Source organism: Salvia hispanica, chromosome 2 (genome assembly GCF_023119035.1).
Source record: "Salvia hispanica cultivar TCC Black 2014 chromosome 2, UniMelb_Shisp_WGS_1.0, whole genome shotgun sequence".
Taxonomy (NCBI): Eukaryota; Viridiplantae; Streptophyta; class Magnoliopsida; order Lamiales; family Lamiaceae; genus Salvia; species Salvia hispanica.
Window position 1 is genome coordinate 6,695,820 of NC_062966.1, and position 23,884 is coordinate 6,719,703.

A 23,884-nucleotide genomic window follows, 5' to 3' on the forward strand; every position below is an offset into this window, starting at 1 on the left:
TTTTCCCCCATGCGAGTTGATGGGGGGTTTGAGTAGGAAATAATAAGATGATGTTGGTACTTAAAGTGTCGTTGTGTCTCCATACATAGCCTCACTTCTCTCTTGATCGCTTCCTATATTATGAAAACTTGTGATCTATTGGTTGGGTTAAACTCGGTATTTGTGGGAATATTTTGGATATGAAACGGTTGGAATTATTTTGGAAACTTTGATAAGCATTTATTGCGATACCTTTTGATTGGATTCCTTTGCTGGGCATTATTCTTCCTTTTTAATTGTTCATTAAATCTTTGGTTAAATCCTTTTTAAATGGAACCACTGCCATGACCTTTGATGCATTTAAATCCCCTAGTTAACGATCCCGCATTTTATACCCAGATGGGCGGGTTGTTTACAATTGAATGTTTCACTTCAATGCATGCGTCAATGCCCAAGCATACGAGAAAACGTGGACTGTTTCGTGAAGATGGAGCAACCGTTAACAATCTTCGGTGGTAGGTGCCCAAAGGAATTCCTCACAAGCGGAAAACAATTCGTCGCAAAAACTTTTGAGGCATAGGATTCAGTTGACTCACCCACATTGCAAATACTTCGAAGAGGTCGTCGTTTCCCGTGCAAGTTGTCGGAGGGCACAAGTACATCACCCCTTGAGAGACTTTGTCGCCCGGTTCTCTCGTGATTGAAAGTATTGAACACGGGGACAATGTGTTGACAATACTCATAAACAACCGTTTGACATGCAATAAGGGCACCGAGTAATCTTGAAAACCCACGGCGTATCGGAAAAATAGTCGGCAACGTGCCTTTCATGGGCTCCTCGGCCCACGAGGAATGTAGCGGCGTTTGATCTAGTTGGTTGAGTGGCGGCGCGACATCGGCTTCATAAATGGCACGATATTGTTCATAGTATTCTTGTTCTTCATGCTCCTTGCCGTGATATTGGTGAAATCCTTTTTTGAATTTTCGGGAGAGGTTCAAAAAAACGGTAATAAACGACTATATTTTTTGGGAATCCGAATTTTTATTTTTTTATTTTTGGTATTATTTTCGATGTTTTTTTTAAAAAAAAGGAAATTACAACGGCATTGCCGTTGACCAATCGCACGGTACCACGTCGCCCTGCTCAGCGGCACGGATGTGCTCTTACTATCGAGCAGCGTCGTGCCGTCGGTGCGAGCAAAGCGGCGGACATGGGTGTGACGCGCCGTCCGCACGGACGCCGTCCTTGCGGACGATCACCGATGGGGATGCTCTAATGAAACAAAATACTAACAAAATAAAATGTTAAAATAGTGTTAGTACATGCAAATATAATTTGTACGCAATATTAATCAAATTATGCCGCGGGTACATTATTCTATTTTGCAAACTTGTTCTAAATCATTAGTTGTTAGTGTCTCTTGTTATTGAATCACAGCATGTGATGATAGGGTGGTTGTCCAAAATCTCTGCCCACTCTAGGAGGCTCCAAATCAATAATAATTGAGCAATCAAACTAATTTAATAGTTATTGCCCCACCAGTATAATGCAACTATGCAAGAGACAAGTGAGATGTCGATGTGATACTTGATCCTTCCCGAATAGAATATTGGAATGAATTAGTTTTGCAACAATATAGACAGTGAAATAGTCCCAATATACTCCATTACTAATTCATGGATCACGTGTAAATAAGTATTAAGAGCCTACCTAAAAAGGCCTAACAAAGGAGATGTTGGTTTATTAATAAAATAGAGAAAATCTGGGAATTTTATTTTAGAAGTAAATTTTCGTAAAAATGGATCGATTTTGTTAGTGCTCCATCATATTTGAACAATTGAATTGGTCATGATTCATTGTATGAATCTTGAAGTCTTAAAATCTTAAAGTCACACAAAATTTTGTAAAACTTGTTTAGTTGTAGTATCTTATTAGTAAAGAATATAGAACAGGAAACGTGGAACTAACTAATTTCATTTGACTCTGCGTAGAGTTAATCTAATGCGACCAAATATACTTACCATAGATTGTTTGTCTATGTTTCGCAGATTGCTTGCTTAGATGGTCATTTTAGCTATAATATCATCATAGTGTTCTGATTTTGTATCGTTGTTGTTTAAAATCTTATACTGAGTTGTTTGCCTATGTATCATATATTGCTTACCTATATATCAAAGATTGCATGTTACGTGATTATTACGTTTTCACTTTAAAAGTGGTGTCATCCTAACAAAGTCCTACAAATAGTTTAGATTTATTTACTAATCCTTGTCCAATATTATAATGCAGGTGTTCGGTGGGCCTTAACTTAAAAGTTCTCGGCCCACGTCTTTTTTAACTTGATAGTATCAGTATCGACATTAGGCTTTATTTTTATTTTTTACTTAAAAAAGGACAGTGAGTGTGAAGAGAAGAGAATAAAAAAATGTAACTCTACGTCTTAATTTATAAAATAATTTAGATGCCAAACACCTAGCTAATTTTATCTTGATTTCTAATCGTATCTACCAAATAAAAATATAGGTTCTCATCTTATTTTTTATTTTGATTCTTATGTTAGTTTTTATCGTAATTTTTATTTTAGTTCTATGATTGTATCTACAATCCTATTGAACAAACCATTAAAATATTATAATAACAAAGGGCTGATCGCAAAATTTAAGATCATTCTCTATATACACATGATGCGGGCTCCGACCCATTTTTATATGGGCCTCCCGCCCTCTATCTGGCCCATTATGAGGCCAGGCTGTGATCCAACTGAAAACAAAATTGGAATTACGAATTCTACAGTTTCTAGTTTATACTGAAATTAACTGCCTAATGCATTTTACCTATTTTTTTTAGGGTTTAAACTAAGAGACTTGCCCCACATAAATTTATGATAAATATGTAGTTCCCTCCTGCATCATATTGTTTTGCATATGCAATTAAATAGTAGTATAATAAAATTGGAGCAACCGAAAATTCAATTTCCAGAAGTAAACTATCGTATAGTGTTGGAAGTCGTTTGGCATGGACGAATATATAAGTATTGTTTGGAATTGAGTAGTGATTTAGAGATGTCTCCAAGTTATAATAACATTGTGACTAATTTACCCTAACATTAAAGTATTAAATAGATATATACCTAATTAAGGAAAATTTAACCAAATTAATTATTCTTATCTAAATGCATATATGTTAATTGGAGATAAACTTAATCATGCAGCTAGAGTAATGAATTTAAAAATTTTTCAATCAAAACCATTTTGTCGTGTAAATTTTTAAAACAAATAATTAAAAAATCAGTAATTTAGATTACCAGTATTAATTAACACACTACATAACTAAATTATTATATTTAATTGTAAAATAATTTGATTACTTAAATAGCATCATATGCTTTTTCAAATAGATTTTACGTTGTGCTATTCTTTCATAACTTATTTTTTTCCTTAAATTTTCTGAAACATTTTGTCAATGTAGTAACAATGAAATCATTCATTTAATAGTATATGAAAAAATATGTAAAAAATTAAACATTTATCTTATTCAGATTGGTTTATATAATAAAATAATATACTATTTTTTTATTATCTTTTCAATTTTTTTGTTATTTTTCTTTGCTTTTAACTAAATTTAATATTTTTTATTTAATTAAGCTAGGGCGTCTAATATTTTAATATAACTATATAGTTTTAAAATATTAAATAGATGAGTTAAGAAAATATAATTAATTTTTATTCAGATTCAAATCTATCGTTTAAAATGTTAAAAATCAAAGAAATTATTAATTTAATACAAAAATAATTGGATGAATCTACTTTTCTCATTTTAGATTATTTTAATATACCACATGTCAACTACTACTAATTGATTAATAATTAAAAGTAATAAGAATCATAAACTCTGCTAATATTATAAGATAGTGCGGAGTATTATTTGTTTAGAGTTAGGAATTCTAATATTTGCAAAAAAAAGAGAGAGGGAATATTAAATATGTAGCTTTAAAATGTTAAATATATAAGTTAAGAACATGTGTTTATATTTTTAATCGAATTGTAATATTTTTTTAAAAAAATAAAATTTTGGAACGTAAAAAATTAATACTATCAAACTTATGAAAATTTTAAAATCAAAACCACATACTCAATTAGTATTAACACGTTATAGATAAAATTTTACTTTGTTTCATGATATAGTGAATTTAGTTAAAAACTTTAATATTTTATTTTAAAAAAAGAGAAAATATGAATTATAACATTAAAATATTAAAGAATTGTGCAACGAGCTATAAAAAAGAAAATATTAATTATATATATTTAAATATTAAATATAGTTGAGTTAAGAACATACATATAATTTTTTTAATTGAGATTATGCGTAACGTTCCAAAAATTAAGAATTAAGAAACTGAAATTTTGGATAAAAAATTAAAATTAAAATTATGAATTTCTTAAAATCAGAACTGTAAACTTAATGAATACTATATCCTATATTAAATTTTAATTTATAGCATGCTACAGTTATTTGAGCTAAGATAATGGTCCATACAGACATATTTTTAATATTAATTACATATTTTAAAAATATTAATTAGATGAGCTATGACTTATTAGTATGAGATTATTTATTGATCACTGTTAAACATAATCTTTCAAAAATTATAAATTAAAGAAATTATAATTTTGTAAAATAAAGAATTAAACTTAAAATCATAAACACTAGACTCAATTAGCATTCGTACACCATGTATCAAATTTAATTTATTGCATGTTATAGTTAAATATTTTAATATATTTAAAATATGAAATAAATGATATAAGAACATATGATTTTATCGAGGTTCAACTGTAATGGTCCAAGATTTAAGAATTTAAAAAAATCAAAATAAAAAAATAAAAAATTAGAACTAGAGAATTCTTAAAATCAAAACCATATACTCACTTAATTAGTAGTATTAATATATAATATAGCATTATCAAATTTTAATGTGTTGGGTGTTATATTAAAGTGAGCTAAAAACTTTATTATTTTTTAAAGATTATTGTGAATAAAAAGTGATTAAAAGAATAAGTTTATCAATATTGAAGATTATTGTATTATAATTGCAAAGTAATTATTTTTTGTCACATGTTATAGTAACTCTAAGTATTTACAGTTCAAAAATATTAGATAACTAATTATTTATATTTTATAGCGCTAATTATTTGTTAAAAATTATTTAAATTCACATTTATAAAGACTAATTCATTAAGAAGTCTGAAATTATTTGTTTGCTGATAAATCTTATTTTATTTGTAGACAAAATGTACACTAAATATATAAAGCTAATAAAATTAATATTTAAAATTTTAAAGAAATATCTTTAAGTAAATGCATTAAAATGAGCATATATAAAAAAAGTTATCCAATCATGTTTTAAACGATTAGATGATTGTAGCATGTTATTAAATGCATGCATCATCTATGCATAATCAAAATTTATATCCTTAAATAGGTGTATTTAGTAAACAAATTAATGTAGGGGTAATAAAGTACATATATTAAATATAAATTTAATTAAAAATATAATATAATACATACTTACCATTTTAAGCATTATGGCTTGGAGACATTATGTCTCCAGAATATTTTCCTTTGGGATTTTAATAATGTGAATCAACGGAAGATAATGATGTTATTTTCCATCAAGAATCAAGTGCAAGAAGTTATGAGAATAAAATCTTGATTTTATAGTAGTTTTATGATTCTATTTTCGATTTTTTTGGTAAGTCATGTGCCAAATCAGGCTGATTTACTATTTCCCCTAACACAAATCTATTAATTTAATTCCACGTGCTTAATGTCATTTGACAATTAATATATGCGATACAAAATTTCCATTTATATCGACCATAGGAATTTTATTACAAATTTATAATAAATCTATACTACATCTGCAATGAGGTACAAAATTACAGTTAAAAGTTGAAACATAAAATAAATCAACCGAAGCCAGAAATTGATCATAACAATAGTTACAACTACATAGAGCATCCGCTGCGGTATAAAAAAAGCCGTCCGTCCGTCCGTGCCAGCGGCAAGGACGAACTCGTCCGTCGCTGCGAGTCGTCCGTCTGTGCCAGCGGCACGGCGCTGCTTTTAGCTAAGAGCGTGTTCGTGCCGCTGAGCAGCCCTACATGGCACGATTTGATTGGCCAACGGCTTAGCGATTGACAAAATTGATTTTTCTTTTTTTTTAAAAAAAAAAATCAGAAATAATTCAAAATAATATCAAAAATTAAAAAATATATATTTTTGGATTCCCAAAAAATAGAGCTGTTTATGGACGTTTTTTTTTGGATTTTTGTGAATTTTTTTTATCCCAAAATCATTTATAAAATACACACATTCATCATCCACTTTTCACATCAAATTATCTTCTATTCATACTTTTTCATACAAAATCATCTACATCTTCCTCTCTCACTCAAACCTTCTCTAAAAATTCAAAAATGGATTTCACCGATCTCATTGCGGAATCGGAGCGCGAAGAACAAGAATATTATGAACAATATCGTGCCGCCTGTGGAGCCTATGTCGCCGCCAATACCCCCGCCCCTCCTCCTGAACCAACTAGATCAAAACGTCGTTAAATCAATCGTGATCGAGAGGGAGCCCACGAAAGGCTCGTTGCCGACTATTTTTTCGACTATTTTAATTATTTTGTAATTTGTAATAGTATTTCGGGTATTTTTAATGCATTTTAATATTGTGGAAATGTTTTTATTTAAATTGAATAATAAAATGGTGGGACCCTTGAGTTTGTCCTAAGCTAAGAGCACGGATGTGGGTGTTGTGCTCTTAGCTAAGGATAAGGAGTAAAAGTGGTTCCGGGTCCACTTCCGTGCTCTTAGCAAAGAGCACGGATGGGGATGCTCTTAAGCTTGTCTGAATAAACATGGCGTTTTTATCCATATTATAAGTCAAATAAGAACGAATTTTCTTCTGAGTTGAGTAATTTAATATCCCTTTTAAGTTCCCATTAAATGTCCTTTTGTTATTTGGATCACCCCCAATAAATATCTCGTTTTACTTTTACTACATTAAGTATGTGGACCATATATTCCTCTAATTCATTTTACTTATAACTATTACTCCCTCAGTCATATAGAAATAAGTCTATTCATTTTTAACAACATTTTTCCCCTTCTATTTTATTTTGTCATTTATGAGTCCCACAATCTACTACACAATTTAACTATTTTTTTCCTTCTTACTTACTTTACCAATTACGCATTAAAGCTCGTGTAAACCCTAAATAAACTATTTCTATGGGACAGATAGAGTATAAAATAATACTCCTTCCGTCCTGAAGAGTGTGCACTATTTCCTTTTTCGTCCGTCCTCAAAGATTATGAACATTTCAATTTCAGAAATCCTCTTCTCTCTAATGTGGTGAGACTCATTCTGCACTAATGACACTAATGACATGTTTGGTAGGGATAGTAACTCATCTAGCGATGAAATTTTATGAATAAAACTTTCACTTTTTATTATAAATAGTAAGTATATCACATATCCCATTAACTCATTCCACTCACATTTTATTATAAACTTTCACTCACATTTTATTATAAAATTAATATATAAGAGTGAGATTCATATTTTACTAACTTTTTCAACTTAATTATTTATATTTCTTAAAATCGATGCTAGATAATTATTGGAGGACGGATGGAGTGTTAAAATATTGATAGAAACAATTTGTAAGAGCAAAAAGAGTAATAATTTACAGAAAATCAAAACCCACACGTGTTAGTAGGAAACATGTTTTATTAGCAAACTCTCACACGCCCTGACACCGCAATCATTCTCATTTCTCTCCCTTCACAACCCTCTCCTCCCTACTTTTTTCCCCCACACTGAACCCAAAGGAAACGGTGAAATTCAATCTGGGTTTCACAAATTATGGCTGGAAGAAGAAGAAAAAAGATGAAGTTGTGAGTTTATTTCTACTTTCTTCAATTGTCGACTCATTATCTGAATCATATACTTGTAATCACGCTTCACGTCAATGAAATTTGTGTTTTTGATTGTCGTAATTGGTGGGTTTTGGGCTGAATTGACAATTGAGTATGCACCAGCTGTTTGAATTTTGTTGACTATTTTCAATTGAATGAATTGGGCTTATAGAGTTCAATGCTTGCCCATTCCTTGTATTGTGTTAGCAGATTTGATTTTCTGAAGGGAATGAGATTTGGGCAATTCGTTATTTCAGCAATTTATGGAAATTTGGTTACTGTACCAAATTGAGGTCTGAGTAGGGTTCTATTGAATTAAACAATATTGTAAAAACCATATCCCAAATGCAGATTGGGATTCTGAATTCTGAATAAATATCGTTTTTTTCGCGCTGAATTCATACGTATGGGCTTCATCGACAGTGTAAGATATTCGTGGTACGTAATGTTTGAAATTGTAGTCCACCATCCATCCTGATGGCCTTTGGTTTAATGTTCTATCTTCCATCTGCTCCTGATTTTGTTGTTCTCCAAAAAAGTTGAGATTTTTGTTGTTACGAAAAAATAAGTTGTCGGTGATGGCTGGCTTTTGAAGATCATCAGCCTTTCCTAATGGCGAAAGTGATAGCCATGTGAGAATCAGGGGTGCAATGTGTTTCTCTTCCTATGTGACTGCAAATTCTCGGTGATGGGTCCAGCATGTTTCTCTAATCTGTCGATAGATCAATCAACATGTGCACCCTTTTAGACTACTTAATAGCATTACAATTTGCAACTTCTTTAATCTCATCAGTCATTTTAGCATTCCAAAGGGCATTGTTTCTTACAATTCCTTTTCGAATCGTACTACAGAGGCGATCTTCTAATTGTGCACTTTTGCTCTTGCTTGCATACTTAGATGTCGTAATATATCCTATTTAACTAGCTTGGTAGTGCTTACAATGATTTGAATGTACCGTATGGAATTTCACGTGTAGGTTGTCTGAAGCAATCGGAGACAACAGAGGAGTTTCGAAAGTACAGCAAGACGAGAAACTAACACAATCGCAGCTCCCAACAGAGCTTTTGGAAGGTATTCTCTCTCAGTTAAGCTTGAGGGACAATATCCGGGCTTCTGCTGTTTGCAGAGAATGGTTAGCTGTTGCTGTATCTGTTAGAATGGCTAATAAGCCTCCATGGCTTATGTTCTTCCCGAAATTCGGTGACCTGTATGAATTCTATGACCCTTCTCAGCGCAAAACGTATTGGCTTGAGTTGCCGGAGCTAGATGGCTCTAGGATTTGCTATGCCAAGGATGGTTGGTTGCTGCTATACAATCCTAGAACGCTGTCTGTATTCTTCTGTTGCCCTTACACGAGGGAGTTGATCAATTTGCCTAGTCTAGAATTGATGTACCAGATAGTTGCTTTCTCCGCTGCTCCAACATCTCCTAGCTGCATCCTTTTCACAGTTAAGCATGTGAGCCCCACAGTTGTTGCAGTTAGCACGTGTCGTCCAGGGGAAACCGAATGGACCACTGTGAACTACCAAAACCGTCTACCGTTTGTTAGCAGCATTTGGAATAAGCTAGTTTACTGCCAGGGTCTTTTCTACTGCTTGAGTCTCACCGGCTGGCTGGGGGTTTATGATCCCGAAAAAAGCACTTGGGCCGTTCATTCTGTACCACCGCCTAAATGCCCAGAGAATTTCTTTGTGAAAAATTGGTGGAAAGGAAAATTTATGGCAGAGCATAATGGAGATATTTTTGTGATTTACACTTGCTCTGCAATAAACCCTGTGATTTATAAGTTGGACCAGACAAATAAAGTATGGGTGGAGATGCAAACTTTGGGAGGCATGGCACTCTTTGCTAACTTTCTGTCTTCCCATGCTAGGACAAATCTTCTTGGGACAATGAGAAACAATGTCTACTTCTCAAAGGTTCGATTTTATGGGAAACGCTGTGTTTCATATTCACTCGACAATGGGAGGTACTATCCGCGGAAGCAGCGTTACGATTGGGGGGAACAGGATCCCTTTGAGAGTGTTTGGATCGAACCACCTGAAGACCTCACAACATTTCTTTAAAGGTAGCCATTAGAGTGACCAAAGTAAGTTCACTTGTTTGCTATCTAAATGTTTGAATAGTTATCCCTCACGAACCTCGCGTCTATCTTAATATCCTTTAATTTCATTCCATAATGTAGTAACTATATGTAGACTATAGCTTGACTTTTGGAACAATGCTGTAATACATGATTGTGACATCAGAGAATCACTCATCGTTTTCTTCATTTTGTTTCCGTTGCACCATCATCAACTCACATGAGCTATTCTCCATGTTTTACATAAATTTGTTGTGCTTGTTATTGTTATTTATATCATGTTGAGTTCTTTGTCTTCTAGCACAACAGAATGGAATGAGTATTTATGTATTCAAATTCCGAATTGATGTTATTTTATCGATGCTTCTAAAAGAAACCAAATTAGGTTATGGCCATGTTGGAATGCAGATACGATAGCAATGCAATCACAAACATATCAGCAGCGAGCTTTGAGATCCTCAAGATTTCTACTGACATGGTTTTCCGATTGTTATATTTGATTATCCAAAATCAAGGAACGAGCATTGGTTGGATTGTCGGATCAACAGAAGCAAATACCACAAGAAGGCATAAAAGGCTCAAATTCAGATACCAAAAATTCAGAGCATATGGTAACAAATTCAACAACTGTCCTACTTGTGAGTGGATTCATTCATCCCCAGCTTAGATGAACAAAGTGTTTGAAATCTCCATTTGCAAGTTGACAAATAGTATTGTAGCCTGATACATCTGCAGAAACAAAACAGAGTTGTTATTGTTTAATCACAATCCAATCAATGCTAAAACAAAATCTTTCCCCATAGATCACAAATTGCTAATCTAAAAAGCTTATTTTCAAATTGGGCGAAAATGACACTGTAATTTTGACTCTTAATCACCCTCAACCGTTGAAGCAACGGTTAACTTCAAAATCACCTTAATTAACTTGAAAACTAAGAGAACAAAACACAAATTCAACAGCAAACGACTACGAACGCACAATAAAACATACCAAAATTATCTCCAAAATTGGTCCAGATCTCGGCCTGAATAGTGCGGTTACTGTCAGCGAAGCCGATAACCTCAACAAAAGTGGTGAGGGGGCTAATAGGATGCCCCTTGACGACCAGTTCCTGCTCGTCGGTGGATTTTCCGGTTATTGAACCGACGTCGTTTCTGAGCACTTGGATCACCGCGCGCACTCTCCGGCCTACATGCATCCGCAGCAACTCGGCGTTAACAAAAGCCGCGGGATTCGATGTATCCATTTCTTCTAAAAAAAAGTAAATAAATTCAAATACGCTATCGAGAAATCTGGAAAGAGATTGCTGCTAGGGCTTCAGATGTAGATTAATCGACAATGAGATGTGAATTTTGCTTGAATTGAATTAGGGATTTATATTGATTAAATTTGGTGCCCAAATTGTACAAGGAATGGCGCCAAATATTCCCGCCTTTATGGCCGATATTTAGAGTACTCTCTCCGTCCCACTCAAGATGACCACATTCTTGAGTGATAAATACTTAGTTTGTGATAAAGTAGAGGAAAAAAGTGATTTAATTTTTTAATGAGGAGAGAGGAGGGATTGATTTAATTCCAAATATAAAAAGTGGAAATCTTGAATGCGACAAACTAAAAAGCAAAGGTGGACATTTTAAAAGGGATGGATGGAGTAGTAATCTAATTTTCTCTATATCCTTATTGCTCATAATTTTTTACTATTTGGAATAATTGAATTAGCTTTCATTTTACTCCATTCGTCCCATTTATAGTTTCGATTTTAACTTTATATGAGTGTTAAAAAAATACTATGAAGAAACGAGCAAAAAATTAGTACGTGAATCTCCCTTTTGTATAGTTTTATGGAATAATAAAATATGAGTGTATTAACTTAATAGAGTCTGAGATCTACAACCTAAAATGAAAAAAGAATAAGTAGAATTTCAATGGTGGATATTCTGAAATACTCCCTTCGTCCCATAAAAATTGGCCATATTTCCTTTTTCCGTCTGTCCCATACAAATAATCACATATCAATTTATGTTAACATTTTTCTCCTTTTTCTTTATTTTTTCATTTATAGGGCCACTATCTACTACACAATTTCAACTACTTTTTTTTTCTCTCTTACTTTACCAAATTATGTATTAAAACTCATGTCAACCCTAAAGGGTCAATTTCATTAGAACGGAGGAAGTAATAAATTGGGATATTCAGAAGGAAAAACGTGTAATTTTGTTACTAGATTTTTCCCTCTTCTCTGAAGTTTTTTTTTTTTTTTTTTTTTTTTTTTTTTTTTTTTTTTTTTTTTTTTTTCAATATATATTAATTCTTGATACTCTGTTGTGATGAACTGATATTAGGGAATGAGGCAATATGCTAGCCAATTTGTTGGGAAAGAAAAAACACTCTTCCTTGCGAGGAGGTTTTCTTCAATCCCTCCGTCTCTCTATAGCTAAGTCGTATTCCTTTTCGGATTATCCTATTGTAACCTAGTCATTTCTTTTTTGGCAAAAAGTACTTTATTCTCTCTTTTACTTTACACTTTCTTCATCTCTCTACCTTTCTACTTTTTACTTTATTCTCCTTTTACTTAACTCATTTAAAACAATTTTTCTTAAATCTTTTGCCGAAAAGAAATGAGTCTACATAGGGACGAAGGAAATATTAAATTTGTACCTAAAATAAATCTATAATCACATATAATTAGCTACAAGGAATTATTTAAGGGACATAAAAAAATGTGATTTTTATTCATGAATAATTTTTATAAAGTATTTGTAAATATAAACTCATATGCCTTTCTAGCTCGATTTTCCTTCATTGCACACTCAATATCAAAATGACAAAAAAAAAAAAAATCAATCTATGTCACTTCATAGCAGGTGGGGAATATATGAATAGACAAAGATGACCTTAAGATTAGAGGGCGTTTTCATCAAAAAAAATATATAAATAGATGAAAAATGATCTCATACATGAATAATGTAAATACTAGAGAATAACCATGCTAATTTTTTGCTAGGAATAGGAGCGAAGCAAGAAATATATAGGGAGAGGGGCAAATTTATAGATGAGGAAATTTTAAAAATTTGAGGAGGAGTATTTAGTGAGAAATAGAAGAAATATATAATAAAAATATACAATATATACATGGATATGAAAATATGAGGTGGGCCTCTTTCTATAAGTGTAGATCCGTCCCTGGCTAGGAGCTACAATTTGGAAACTCATATCCTAAAGACTAAACATGTAGTAGTTACTCTTTTTATAAAAGTAAAAGATAAAAGATTTTAACTAATTACGCTGTATTTCATACTCCCTTCACCCTTCATCCCAAAATAGATACTCCCTCCGTTCGCCATTAGGAATTTCATTCATGGGCAGCACGAGTTTTAAGAAATGTTAAGAAAAGTGGGTGGAAAAAAGTTAGTGGAACTGGGTCTCACTTATATATGTTAATTTTAAATAAAATGTGAGTGAAATGAGTTAGTAGAAGGTGGGACCCTATTACCATTTACAGTAAAAGTGAACCGGGACTCCTATTCGCGGATGGACTAAAATGGAAAAACGAGACTCCTATTCGCGGACAGAGGGAGTATCAAACATTTTTCTTAGTTTGTCCATAAAAGAGATCTCATTTCATTTTTTAGAAAATATTACCTCTCTTATTTATATAATATAAAAATATTTTTTCTTCCTCCACTTATCATACAAAACAACATCTCTTAAAATCTTATGGTATCACCCAAATATGACATCTACCTCGGGATAAAGGGAGTACTACTACATTTGTCATTTTCCCGTTGAAATGCTAGCATTCTTTTGGACTTTAATGGGACTTTAAATTTTCCGCTTTAGTATTATTAATTTATTAATTTATTTGTGAGGTTAATTTTTTTTAAATATATATTGTATTATTAATAAAAATTAAAATGCTTTTTTTGTGGTAAATATTTCAAATTTGGTTTATATATATGGAATGAAACAAATCAAAATTCATTCCCATATCAAAACTAGCCATTAGATTAGGGTAATCATCCACTTAGATTATGTCATGTAACATATTTATTAATTAATTTTAGGCAAAACACATCCTTAAATCCTTGTACTTTGATTGTTTATTTCAATAGATCCTTATACAATTTTTTTGTTTTAATAAGTCCTTGTACTTTTATATTTGATATATTCAAATCCTTATTTAACGAAACCGTTAACTTTTCCGTTATAAAATGACACATCATATATTAATTATTTAAAATATTCCACCTAATATCCAAAAATATAACATAACATAAAGAAAGAGGTAAAACAAGAGGAGTAGCACGCCGGCCTAGTGGTTAGAAGGAGCGGAGTTCACGGCGTCGCGGACTCTCCGAGCTGCTGACGCTAGGTATCCGATTAAACTCGACCGGCGGCGGTGGCGGAGGCATTAATTGACGGATGATTTTCTTGGCGGAGTGAAAGGCGAGGGGTTTTGGGGGTCGAGGCGATGGAGGAGGCACCAGTTGACGATCGTGGATCTGAGGGCGAGATTGGGGATGATGGTGGAGAAATCTGTGGCGGTGCCGGTGAGAGTGGAGTGGAAGGAGAAGGAGACGCAGCTGCGCTCGAATGTGTGGCCGGAGGAGACGATTACAGGATCCGCCATGAGAGCGCCGGAGAGAGGGCAGAGGAACTCGGCCGGAATTTGGACCTGCTTGAGCGCAGCGATGAGGAGGATTTGTGGAAGGAGATTTTCCAGCGCTGCTTGCCGCTCCCCATTGCTACAAAAAAATGGCGCTAACGGAGTGGGAGATTAATGCAGAGAGAGATTGAGGGAGATGGATGAAAAAGTGATCGAATTATTGTTTTACCACTTTTTTTTATATTTTCCAACTAGGATATTAGGTGGAATATTTTAAATAATTATGATATGTCATATTTTTAACGGAAAAGTTAACGGTTCCGTTAAATAAGATTTGAATATATCAAATATAAAAGTACAAGGACTTATTAAAACAGAAAAATTGTATAAGGATCTACTGAAATAAACAATCAAAGTACAAGGACTTAAGGATGTGTTTTGCCTTAATTTTATGGTATGGAGGTAAATTAGGGAATCAAATAATTAATTAAAAAGAAAATTTCCAACGCTGTTATTTGTTCTTCGCACAATGAGCCCATAAATTTGTGACATTATATTTGAAGGAGTGATTGGTTAGATTTTGATACGTCACATTCCTATTACAGAAATTAAACAATAAATTTTGTCTTTAAAATGAGGATTTGAATGTATCCAATAGAAGATATGAAGGTGAATTTATGGATTAGCAAATATGAGAAAGCACGAAAAGAGAAGATTTACGAAAAAAACATTAATCTAAATTGATTTCTGTATGATTGTCTTGGTTACGGTGAAAACTGCGCCTGCGACAGTTTTCTCTCTGATTTTCTTGGTTACGGCGAAAACTGCGCCGGCAACAGCTACGACGATCCCAGAAACGATGATCGCCTTTTTAAAGCTACGCAGTGCATCCTTCCTTTCCCGCTCTTTCCTTGCAGCAGCCGCTTCTTTCTTCACAAACATATACTCGTATTATATAAATAAGACGAGTTTTGTAGTGTGAATATGATTTGATTACCTCGACGGCGGAGGAGACGGAATCAACCTCGAATTCCTTGTTGCTGCCCGGATGCAACTCTTTCTCCAATTCGACTGCCGGAAATGCTTCCCCGGAGCTTGTCATTCTGTTTAATTTGTTGCTTTCAGTTACTATTAAATTGGGGAGGGATATATCATATGTATGCCTGCTTTTCAACTAACAAATCCAGGAAATGTGAATCTCGCATTGTTTGCCATTCAATTTCCCTTTTAAATAGCTATCTCTAACTAACTATGATGATGGATATGATTAATTTCTCTCATTTCAATCTTATGGTATCACAATATACCATTTATGTATGGTATTAGCTAACTTTAATTTTGGAATGACATAGATTTTAATAAAAAATTGATAAAATAAGAGCATGAAGCAGAAAAAATGAATAAAATATGTGAGATCGCAATTGCTAATGTAAGAAAGAGGTAAAGAGTAAAAGTAGTTAAATGATTGTTAGTAGAACATGAGTCATATCTCATTAGAGAGAAGAAAATTTCTAATTTAGAATGTGAATATTTCTGTGAGACGTTATGGGATGGAGGGATTAAGAAAAAATGAGAAAAAGTTGATAAAATAGAGTTAAATAAATAAATTTATCATTTATCGACATATACTTGTTTTATAAAATATGTGAACAACACCACGTAAACATTAAGTTCAATACATCCATAAAATTTTATCTAGATTATTCCATCTGTTCCCCATTAATTGTCCACTTTTGTCATTTTCGTCCGTCCCCTATTAATTGTTCAGTTTTACTTTTACCATAAATGGTATGTAGGCCTCACATTCTACTAACTTATTCCATTCACACTTTATTATAAAAAGAATAAATAAAAGTAGTTCCATATTCCAACTTTTTAACTCACTTTTTTTTCACATTTCTTAAAACCCGTACAAGAACCAAAGTAAATAATTAATGGGAGACGGATGGAGTAGTATGGATAATCAAAAAAAAATATCATTTTATAATTTGATATATTGAATCTTGCATCGTTATTGGGCATTGATAAGATTGTTATATTTTAGTTTTGATTAGATGGTTGATGTATTTATTGTCAAGTTTAATAACTTACTGTCTATTTTTTTTTGTCAATCATTCATGTACTAATTGGTTATATGACTGAGTTTGTTGTTAGGTATAAAGAAATAGGTTAAAGGGGAAAAGAAAATGGTGAAAACATGAAACAGGGATGAGATCAATCCCATCAAGCGAGCAGGTGACCACAATTCGTGTCCAAGCGGCCCCCGGGTGAAAGTCAGCAGAAAACGTCCCCATCTAGAGACGCTACCCAGACCGAGTAGGGTCATTCATAACCCTACCCGGCCCGACCGGGTGAAACATGCTGAGAAGTTAAAATTTGCCCTATTTTTGGGGTTTTCAAATCCTACTCATATTTGGAAACTTAGGGCACTATATATACTCCTTCCGTCCCACAAAAGATGTCACACTTGTGGGACTGAAGATGTCTAATAGAGTGATGCGTGCGGTTTGTGATATCACTCAATCTAACAGGTCCAGATGATTCGACTAGACTTAGAGGCTAGAAGATCATGAAACTATCGGACAAGGGTCGTTGGATGCACTTTATTTCTTCAAAACCTCAACCCACTATACTACAACTTAGCACATGGAAGTAAAGGATCGATCCCACGAGGACGAATATGTTACGAAACTGCATTTGAGGATGTTTTGGTAAAAGGGGGCGGCTGCTGCCACGCAATTTTTATGGGTCGAGAACTTAAAACTACTGGGTCTGAGAAATGAGAACGTACGGAACATGCATGACTTAGAGAAACGAAATATTTTGAAGTGGGGACAAGTTTCCTTAAACTACCGGGGTCTGGAAAAGCATGCAGAAAAGTAAAAAGACAATGCAGATAGTACTGACAGGGTCTGGGGGATATGCAGAAAAAGCAAAGTACATATGCAGAAAGTACTGACAAAAGCAGATCTGGTTCTAACTACCAACAACTTCATCTTCTTCGGGAATCAAACGAGAATAGTAGATAAAACAGAGTATTAAACACCATAAAAATAGAGCAAACTTCAGATCTAAACTTAAAACGAGAAATTAAAGCCTAAACTAACAGATCTACGCTACTGGACCTAAAGGATGCGGAAACAGAAAGTAAATAGTCATAATCATGCACAACGTAAACAGCAGACACCGGATACACGAAACTCCAACTCAAATCCACCAAGATTCAACAAATCCAAGCATCTCCATACGCAAATCCACAACCTTCATCAGCAAACCAACAAATTTCAGCTCCAAACATCCAACAATAAACAAGAGCGAAAGTAAAAGGCAAGAAATAAACATCAACTCAGCGAGATCCAACAAAAACCAACATGAACTTCCATAACAACGAGAAATAGGTTCGAATCCAGCAAATCAAAGTCAGAAACTAGAGTTACGAAATTTAAAAACCAACAAGTACTTGAAACCGAAAGCAAACTAAACAAAGCAAAGTAAATATTGTTTCTTCGCCTTCACAAGGCGGTGTTACACAGCAGCAAAACAACGATGAGAACCACGGTGGCCAGAATCACTCCATCTCCAAGTGCGCAGCAAGTGAAATGAGAAATTTGAAGTGTGGAACTAAGGAATGGAACGGGAGCTTGAGCTAAGAGTGTGTGTAGAAGTGGTTGTCTTGTTCTTCAAGGTTGAGCTCTGTATATATGTGAGGCTCTGATCCCTAGGGTATCCCTCTAGTAGTTAGACGCTTTTGCCCTTGAATAAGACCCTTTAAAATAATTTGCTCTTACTCCATTCCGCTCCTGTCGCCAACTTTTAATTCTCCCAGGTCCGAACGACGACTTCTGATTTTTACTTCAATTCCATCTCTTTTGCATCTGCCAGGTCAGGTAACAGCAACTCCTAGGTCCGGCAGATTTACTACGCACCTGAACTCATAAACACAGATTAGCGCCCCAAATGCACTGAATTTTAACCCAAAACCAATGCATGAAACGAGCCTTATCAAACTTGCTCACACTTAAACCATACTTGTCCTCAAGTATAAAGACAAGAAAAAGGAATAAGGAAAGTTTCAATGCATGGTTTCCCCTTAACCGACTCTACTAAAAGGAAAAAGACTCAAACTACTAGACATGACTTAGACAAAGAAAACATACATACTAAAACACATTGACACATAAATGCATAAACTGGTTCATTTTCTAGCAGCCATCCCCACAAGATTAAGGTCAATCCAAGAACCTACAATCTCCGAATCTTCCCTTTCCCTTCTTCTATCTAATCGACTTGTCAGTTTGTCAAGATAGCCTCTAACTTTACTAATTGTTGGATTCGCTCGATCACTCATTCCTCACCAGGGATGTTAGGATCGTTCGCTCTTATATTGCCATACCATTGATGCCTCGGGTCAGAGAGTTTTTCTGTCTTTACTCTTATTACAATTTTTTCTCTCCTTCCCTCCTGGACTTTGTCCAGCTTGTACCTCCTCGGACTTCGTCCAGCCTTATACCTCCTTTTTTTTTTTTTTTTTTTTTTTTTTTTTTTCTCTGGACTTTGTCCAGCTTATTCCTCCTTTTTAGACCCTGGACTTCGTCCAGCTTATACCTCCAGTACCCTTTCCCTAGGCCCAAGAGGTTATTTCTATCACCAAAACTTTTCTCCTTCTAAGTTCTCTCCCTAAGCATCAAGTGGCAGCCCTCTCATTTTGTGTTAGTATGAAGTGTTTAAGGCTTATAACTCACTTTTATGGAGGGCTTCACAACTAGATTAGTCGAGGCATATTCTATCGTCCTTACTTCATCCAAACCGATTTTGATTTATTAAGGAAAATAGCATCAAAGTTGACATGCATTCTCTCTTCAATTACTCTCACTAAGGGGCTTTTGCTTTCTATTTACCAGTTATGCATGAACACAAAATTTCCTATTAAACGACTTACTACTAACTCCTAGACCTAGCAAACAGACATACATGCTTGACACTAACTTGCACTAACTCCCTCCCCCCTCCCACTTCACCATGTTTGTCCCCAAGCATTTTCGGTGAAGTGGAAATCAGGGCTAAGTTAGTGCGGCACTCAACAGACTCACAAAACACATATTATATAAAAACAAACTTCTCACACTTAGACCGAGCATCGGGCTAAGTGGGAGAAGATACACAAATTAACAGATACCAAAGCATGCTATATCAACATAAACTTCTCACACTTAGACCGAGCATCGGGCTAAGTGGGAGAAGACAGCTAACACATATATACATACTTAATAGGTAAACATAGATACTTACAGACACATATATACGAGCATGCTTTGTAAAAAAAACTAAAACATAACAAGACATAAAAAAACAGAAATTTAAAATTACTTGGTTTATGGGGGGGTTAATTCTGGCTCTGGTCCCCCGTGGGACCACACTTCTTGGACACCGTCTTCACTTTCTTCTGGCTTGGTTTGGGTTCATCATCCTTCTTGGCCTTCTGTTCCCCTGGCCTAGGGGTATCCTTCTTCACTGGTACACCGGGTGTGGTCTCACTGTCCTTTCTCTTCCTGGCTGATGGCATTTCCTGGACGCTGGATGTTGGCTGCTCTGAGGTGACTCCTGGGGCTTGTTGCCTATATTCTGTGGGCAACTTCGGGGGCATGCGCTGCTGTTGGACCCGGAGGATCTTCTAGTCAACCACAGTGACCATCTTCGCAGCTTGCGCGGTCATCATCTCCCTTTGAGTTACCGCCTCCTCGTGCAGCTTCAGCAAGATCTCCTGTTGCTGCACCATATTTGCACCTAGCCTCAACATCGTTTCTTCCATCCTGGTTTGCCATCCTTCATCAGCCACTCTCTCGCTTCCTTCTCCGTCCTCCTTCCCAGTCTTTATCTTCGTTCCATCAAATTTCCCCACTTCGTAAAATCTCAGCACATCGTCCTTCATTATCGTCAGTCCTTTGTTGCAAAAGAATGCGAGATAAAAGTACCCTGGGGCGCTACACATTGGCAGGTTAGTGACCGAGTCGGCTATCTTCATTGACACGTTCCTCTGGAGGTATGCTCCTAGCAAGTTGCAAGTGTAGAGATCGCGGTCGGAGTGGGTTCTGACTCTCTAGCATGCATGGGCAGTCCAGTACCCGAGGTGGACCTTCACATTGTTTAGCATACACCACATGAAGTATAGCTCTGGAGTGGTGAGGGTTGCACCTACTTGACCCAGGAGATTGTACCCAGTGTACACTTGTGCTAGGCAGAGCACTGGATCAGTGATGTGTACTCCCTTCGATGAGCTTGTCTTGAACTTGGACACCTTCTTGTGGGCAATCATCCTCCAGGCCTCCTCAGCATCGAAACCTTCTGTATTCTTGGGTGCGTCGATTTCCCTCTCGTTCCAGGTCCCCTCTTCCTCTTCCTCGGGCGTGAGTAGTCCCATCCTTAGTGACCACTCTCTGATACTCATTTTCATCTCCTCATTGAACAGTCTGAATGAGATTGAGTCCGCGTCGAGATCCGTAGTTTGTTTGAATTTGAAGGCCGTGAAGAACTCCTTTTCCAGAGCCACCGGTACCTCCTCTTCACTGTGGTTTAGAAGCCACTCGAACCTGATGCTCTTGAAGTAAGAGATGAACTTCTTCTCCACTCCCAGATCCCTCAGGTCTGAGAGGTACAACTTCTTCCCGGACTTCGCGGACTTCCCATTCGGATCGGCAAATGGCACTCGGATCGCCTCCGGCTCGCTAATCACCACAGTGATGGACGCTGGGCGAGATTTCTTCTTTTGGGGCTTAGCAGTGTGCTTCCCCTTTCTCTTCCTCTCTGCCTCATATCTCGTTTCCAGGGCCTCCGGAGAAATATCCTTCTCGACCGCCAAAGATTCCTGAACCTGGGGGATGTCGTCCCCTGTTTCTTCTGTGTCCTCCAGTCTTAATCTCTTGGCCCTATCTTCCTCTGCCTCATCCTCTTGTTTCCTGTTCCGGCGGGACTGCCTCCTTGTCAACCTCTCATCTGTCGGGGTCCCTTGCTCCTCAGTAGTAGTGTCGTCTACCACTACGATCTCCGTCTCTATCTCTTCACTTTCTTTCTCGGCACCTTTTCCATCGCCGTCTCTTTCCTCTTCCTTCTCAACAGCCTCCTTACTAACAGTCTCCTCTTCCTTCTTAGCCTTCTCATCAACAGTCTCCTCTTCCTTCTCAGCCTTCTCATCACCAACCGCTCACCTTCTTTACCTACTCTACCCTCCTCATCACCCATAAGCTTCTCCAGATCCTGCCTTTCTGTCTCCTTCACACCCTCTGTTTCTTCCACCTTATCTTTCCCTTCCTCAGCACCCTCTCCACCGTCTATACCCTCTCTCTTATCTCCCTCATCCCCTGACCCAGTGGCCTCTTCATCCAGTATTTGTTCTTGCTCAACTCGTTCACCCCCCTCCTCCTCTCTCTCGGATTCATTGGTATCCATTTTATCGTCATCCTCCTCGGCGGACTCTTCTTCATTTACAGAAGGCTCGGCAAGGGGCTCAGTTTCTATTTGAGGAATAGTGTTTGGGGGGTTCGTTTCTTGGGTTAGGGTTTCGGGCAAGATTTGGGGGTTTTCTTGGTGTGTGGGTAAGGCTTGTGCAGTGGGTGTTTCGATTAAGGTTTGGGGCCTTGGTGGGATTGTAAGTGGGCTTAGGGCAGGAAACTCTTGTTCTTGCTTCCGAAACGCCTCCGAGATGTTAGCGAAGAATTTGCTCGCCTTCGGTACATTCTCATACTTCTCCATGAATTCTCTCACTACCTCTTCGGGATCCAGAACTTCCTCGTTAGTTGCCGTGGCGGAAGCTAGTGTAGATGTTGGGTTTTCCGGTGTGATTTCTGGCTGTGGTTGAACTACCGCCGGTGTGGGTACTGGATTTTCTTCGAGTAGTGGTGCCGGCGGTTTCTCGGCAGTAGGGTTCGAACTCGTTGCTTCTGCCGACGTCTTTTTCGCCTTTTCCTTCGGTGGATTTTTTCCGCGGGTTGAGCGCGCCATCGGATTTCTCTGCATCTTCGTTTACAGTGGTAGATTAGCGGTGGTGGTGGTTTTCAGAACTACAGAGAGAGAAAAAGAAATTGTGAATTGGGAGTTGTGAGGAAATTATTTTAGGAGATGGAAGTTAATTAGTTTTTTAGGGAAGTTATTTTAGGAAAAGGAAAATAAAAGAAAAAATAAAAGAAATAAAAGTAAAAGAAAAGAAAATAAAATGCCATGATTGGCTGCAGGCGAACGGTCGCGTCTCTGACGCAAGCAACCGTACACCTCGCCAGCTTTTTGAAATTCAAATTTTAAACTTCCCCCTGATTTTTCTCCACTTCCCTCGAACCGATTAACTTAAGCACTTAGTAAAAAAAAATGAAATTTGCTGAGTATCTGGGTCAAAGAGATAAGCTTTCCAAATTTGTGCATTTTCTCAGACGCTCAGAATTTAAAATTCTCTTTGGGTTTTAGAAGTACATATTTTTGTATTTTCATAAAAAAAAAAACTTATTCAAGTTATTTACATCTAAATGTTTAAATATTCTTGGGAACTAGTTGGTCCAGTCAGTTTATCGGAAAAATTTTACCCTATCTACCTGACCCAGTAATTCCCGAAGAATATTTAAACATGGCTTACTAGGCAATAGTGGAAAGTGTGTGGAGTGGAATTTCTTCCACTTCACACAACTCCGAACTATCCCTAAACACCTTCACTCTATGACCATTAACAAGGAAAGGAACAGAGTTAGCATTGACTCCCTGAATTTCCACTACTCCATGCACTCGAATGCCAACGATTGTGTATGGGCCTATCCACTTGGACTTCAGCTTTCCAGGCATGAGCTTGAGCTTTGACTGAAAAAGGAGTACTTTCTGCCCGACCTGCAGCTCCTTGACCCGAAGGTTTTTATCGTGCCAGAGTTTGGTCCTCTCCTTATACCACATGGCTGAATCATATGACTCCAGCCTCAATTCCTCTAGCTCCTGCAGTTGCATCTTCCTCTCTTCCTCACAGGCATGAGCCTTCATATTCATTTCCTTGACTACCCAATACGCTTTGTGTTCTATCTCCACGGGCAGGTGGCACATTTTTCCAAATACCAATCTGTAGGGTGACATTCCAATTGGTGTCTTATAAGCGGTTCTATAGGCCCAGAGGGCATCACCAAGACGCTTACTCCAATCTTTCCTAGAGGTATTGAAAAGAGCGAAACTCTGGTCGGTAAACACACTGTGCGCGCAGAA

At 36.2% G+C, this 23,884-nt stretch overlaps 5 protein-coding genes across 5 annotated transcripts; 1 reads left to right on the forward strand and 4 right to left on the reverse strand.

Annotated features, from left to right (window-relative positions):
• Nucleotides 1-7,796: 7,796 nt before the first annotated feature.
• Nucleotides 7,797-10,241, forward strand: LOC125207448 (F-box/kelch-repeat protein At1g57790-like). The gene is made up of 2 exons (XM_048106798.1): nucleotides 7,797-7,947; nucleotides 8,946-10,241. Exons 1-2 carry the CDS (start codon nucleotides 7,916-7,918, stop codon nucleotides 10,033-10,035), a joined length of 1,122 nt encoding a protein of 373 aa, XP_047962755.1. The 5' UTR covers nucleotides 7,797-7,915; the 3' UTR covers nucleotides 10,036-10,241.
• Nucleotides 10,242-10,559: 318 nt separating this feature from the next.
• Nucleotides 10,560-11,405, reverse strand: LOC125207449 (replication protein A 14 kDa subunit B-like). The gene is made up of 2 exons (XM_048106799.1): nucleotides 11,044-11,405; nucleotides 10,560-10,781 (listed from the first exon to the last, which is right to left on the reverse strand). Exons 1-2 carry the CDS (start codon nucleotides 11,297-11,299, stop codon nucleotides 10,705-10,707), a joined length of 333 nt encoding a protein of 110 aa, XP_047962756.1. The 5' UTR covers nucleotides 11,300-11,405; the 3' UTR covers nucleotides 10,560-10,704.
• Nucleotides 11,406-15,195: 3,790 nt separating this feature from the next.
• LOC125204107 lies at nucleotides 15,196-15,783 on the reverse strand. The gene is made up of 2 exons (XM_048102664.1): nucleotides 15,657-15,783; nucleotides 15,196-15,589 (listed from the first exon to the last, which is right to left on the reverse strand). Exons 1-2 carry the CDS (start codon nucleotides 15,759-15,761, stop codon nucleotides 15,395-15,397), a joined length of 300 nt encoding a protein of 99 aa, XP_047958621.1. The 5' UTR covers nucleotides 15,762-15,783; the 3' UTR covers nucleotides 15,196-15,394.
• Nucleotides 15,784-20,756: 4,973 nt separating this feature from the next.
• On the reverse strand, nucleotides 20,757-22,669 carry LOC125206195 (cyclic nucleotide-gated cation channel beta-1-like). Its single transcript, XM_048105483.1, has 2 exons — nucleotides 21,875-22,669; nucleotides 20,757-21,830 (listed from the first exon to the last, which is right to left on the reverse strand). Exons 1-2 carry the CDS (start codon nucleotides 22,667-22,669, stop codon nucleotides 20,757-20,759), a joined length of 1,869 nt encoding a protein of 622 aa, XP_047961440.1.
• Nucleotides 22,670-23,275: 606 nt separating this feature from the next.
• Nucleotides 23,276-23,728, reverse strand: LOC125206196. The gene has a single exon (XM_048105485.1). The coding sequence runs from the start codon at nucleotides 23,726-23,728 to the stop codon at nucleotides 23,276-23,278; it is 453 nt and encodes a 150-aa protein (XP_047961442.1).
• Nucleotides 23,729-23,884: the final 156 nt, after the last annotated feature.

Coding starts and splice junctions, on each gene's coding strand:
- LOC125207448 (XM_048106798.1), top strand. CDS start 7,916: ATGGCTGGAAGAAGAAGAAAAAAGATGAAGTT. Junction 7,948..8,945: donor AGAAGAAAAAAGATGAAGTT/GTGAGTTTATTT, acceptor TTTCACGTGTAG/GTTGTCTGAAGCAATCGGAG.
- LOC125207449 (XM_048106799.1), bottom strand. CDS start 11,299: ATGGATACATCGAATCCCGCGGCTTTTGTTAACGCCGAGTTGCTGCGG. Junction 10,782..11,043: donor CAATTTTGGAGATAATTTTG/GTATGTTTTATT, acceptor TTGTTTCTGCAG/ATGTATCAGGCTACAATACT.
- LOC125204107 (XM_048102664.1), bottom strand. CDS start 15,761: ATGACAAGCTCCGGGGAAGCATTTCCGGCAGTCGAATTGGAGAAAGAG. Junction 15,590..15,656: donor CCGTCTCCTCCGCCGTCGAG/GTAATCAAATCA, acceptor ATGTTTGTGAAG/AAAGAAGCGGCTGCTGCAAG.
- LOC125206195 (XM_048105483.1), bottom strand. CDS start 22,669: ATGCAGAGAAATCCGATGGCGCGCTCAACCCGCGGAAAAAATCCACCG. Junction 21,831..21,874: donor TGGGTGATGAGGAGGGTAGA/GTAGGTAAAGAA, acceptor AAGGCTGAGAAG/GAAGAGGAGACTGTTGATGA.
- LOC125206196 (XM_048105485.1), bottom strand. CDS start 23,728: ATGTGCCACCTGCCCGTGGAGATAGAACACAAAGCGTATTGGGTAGTC.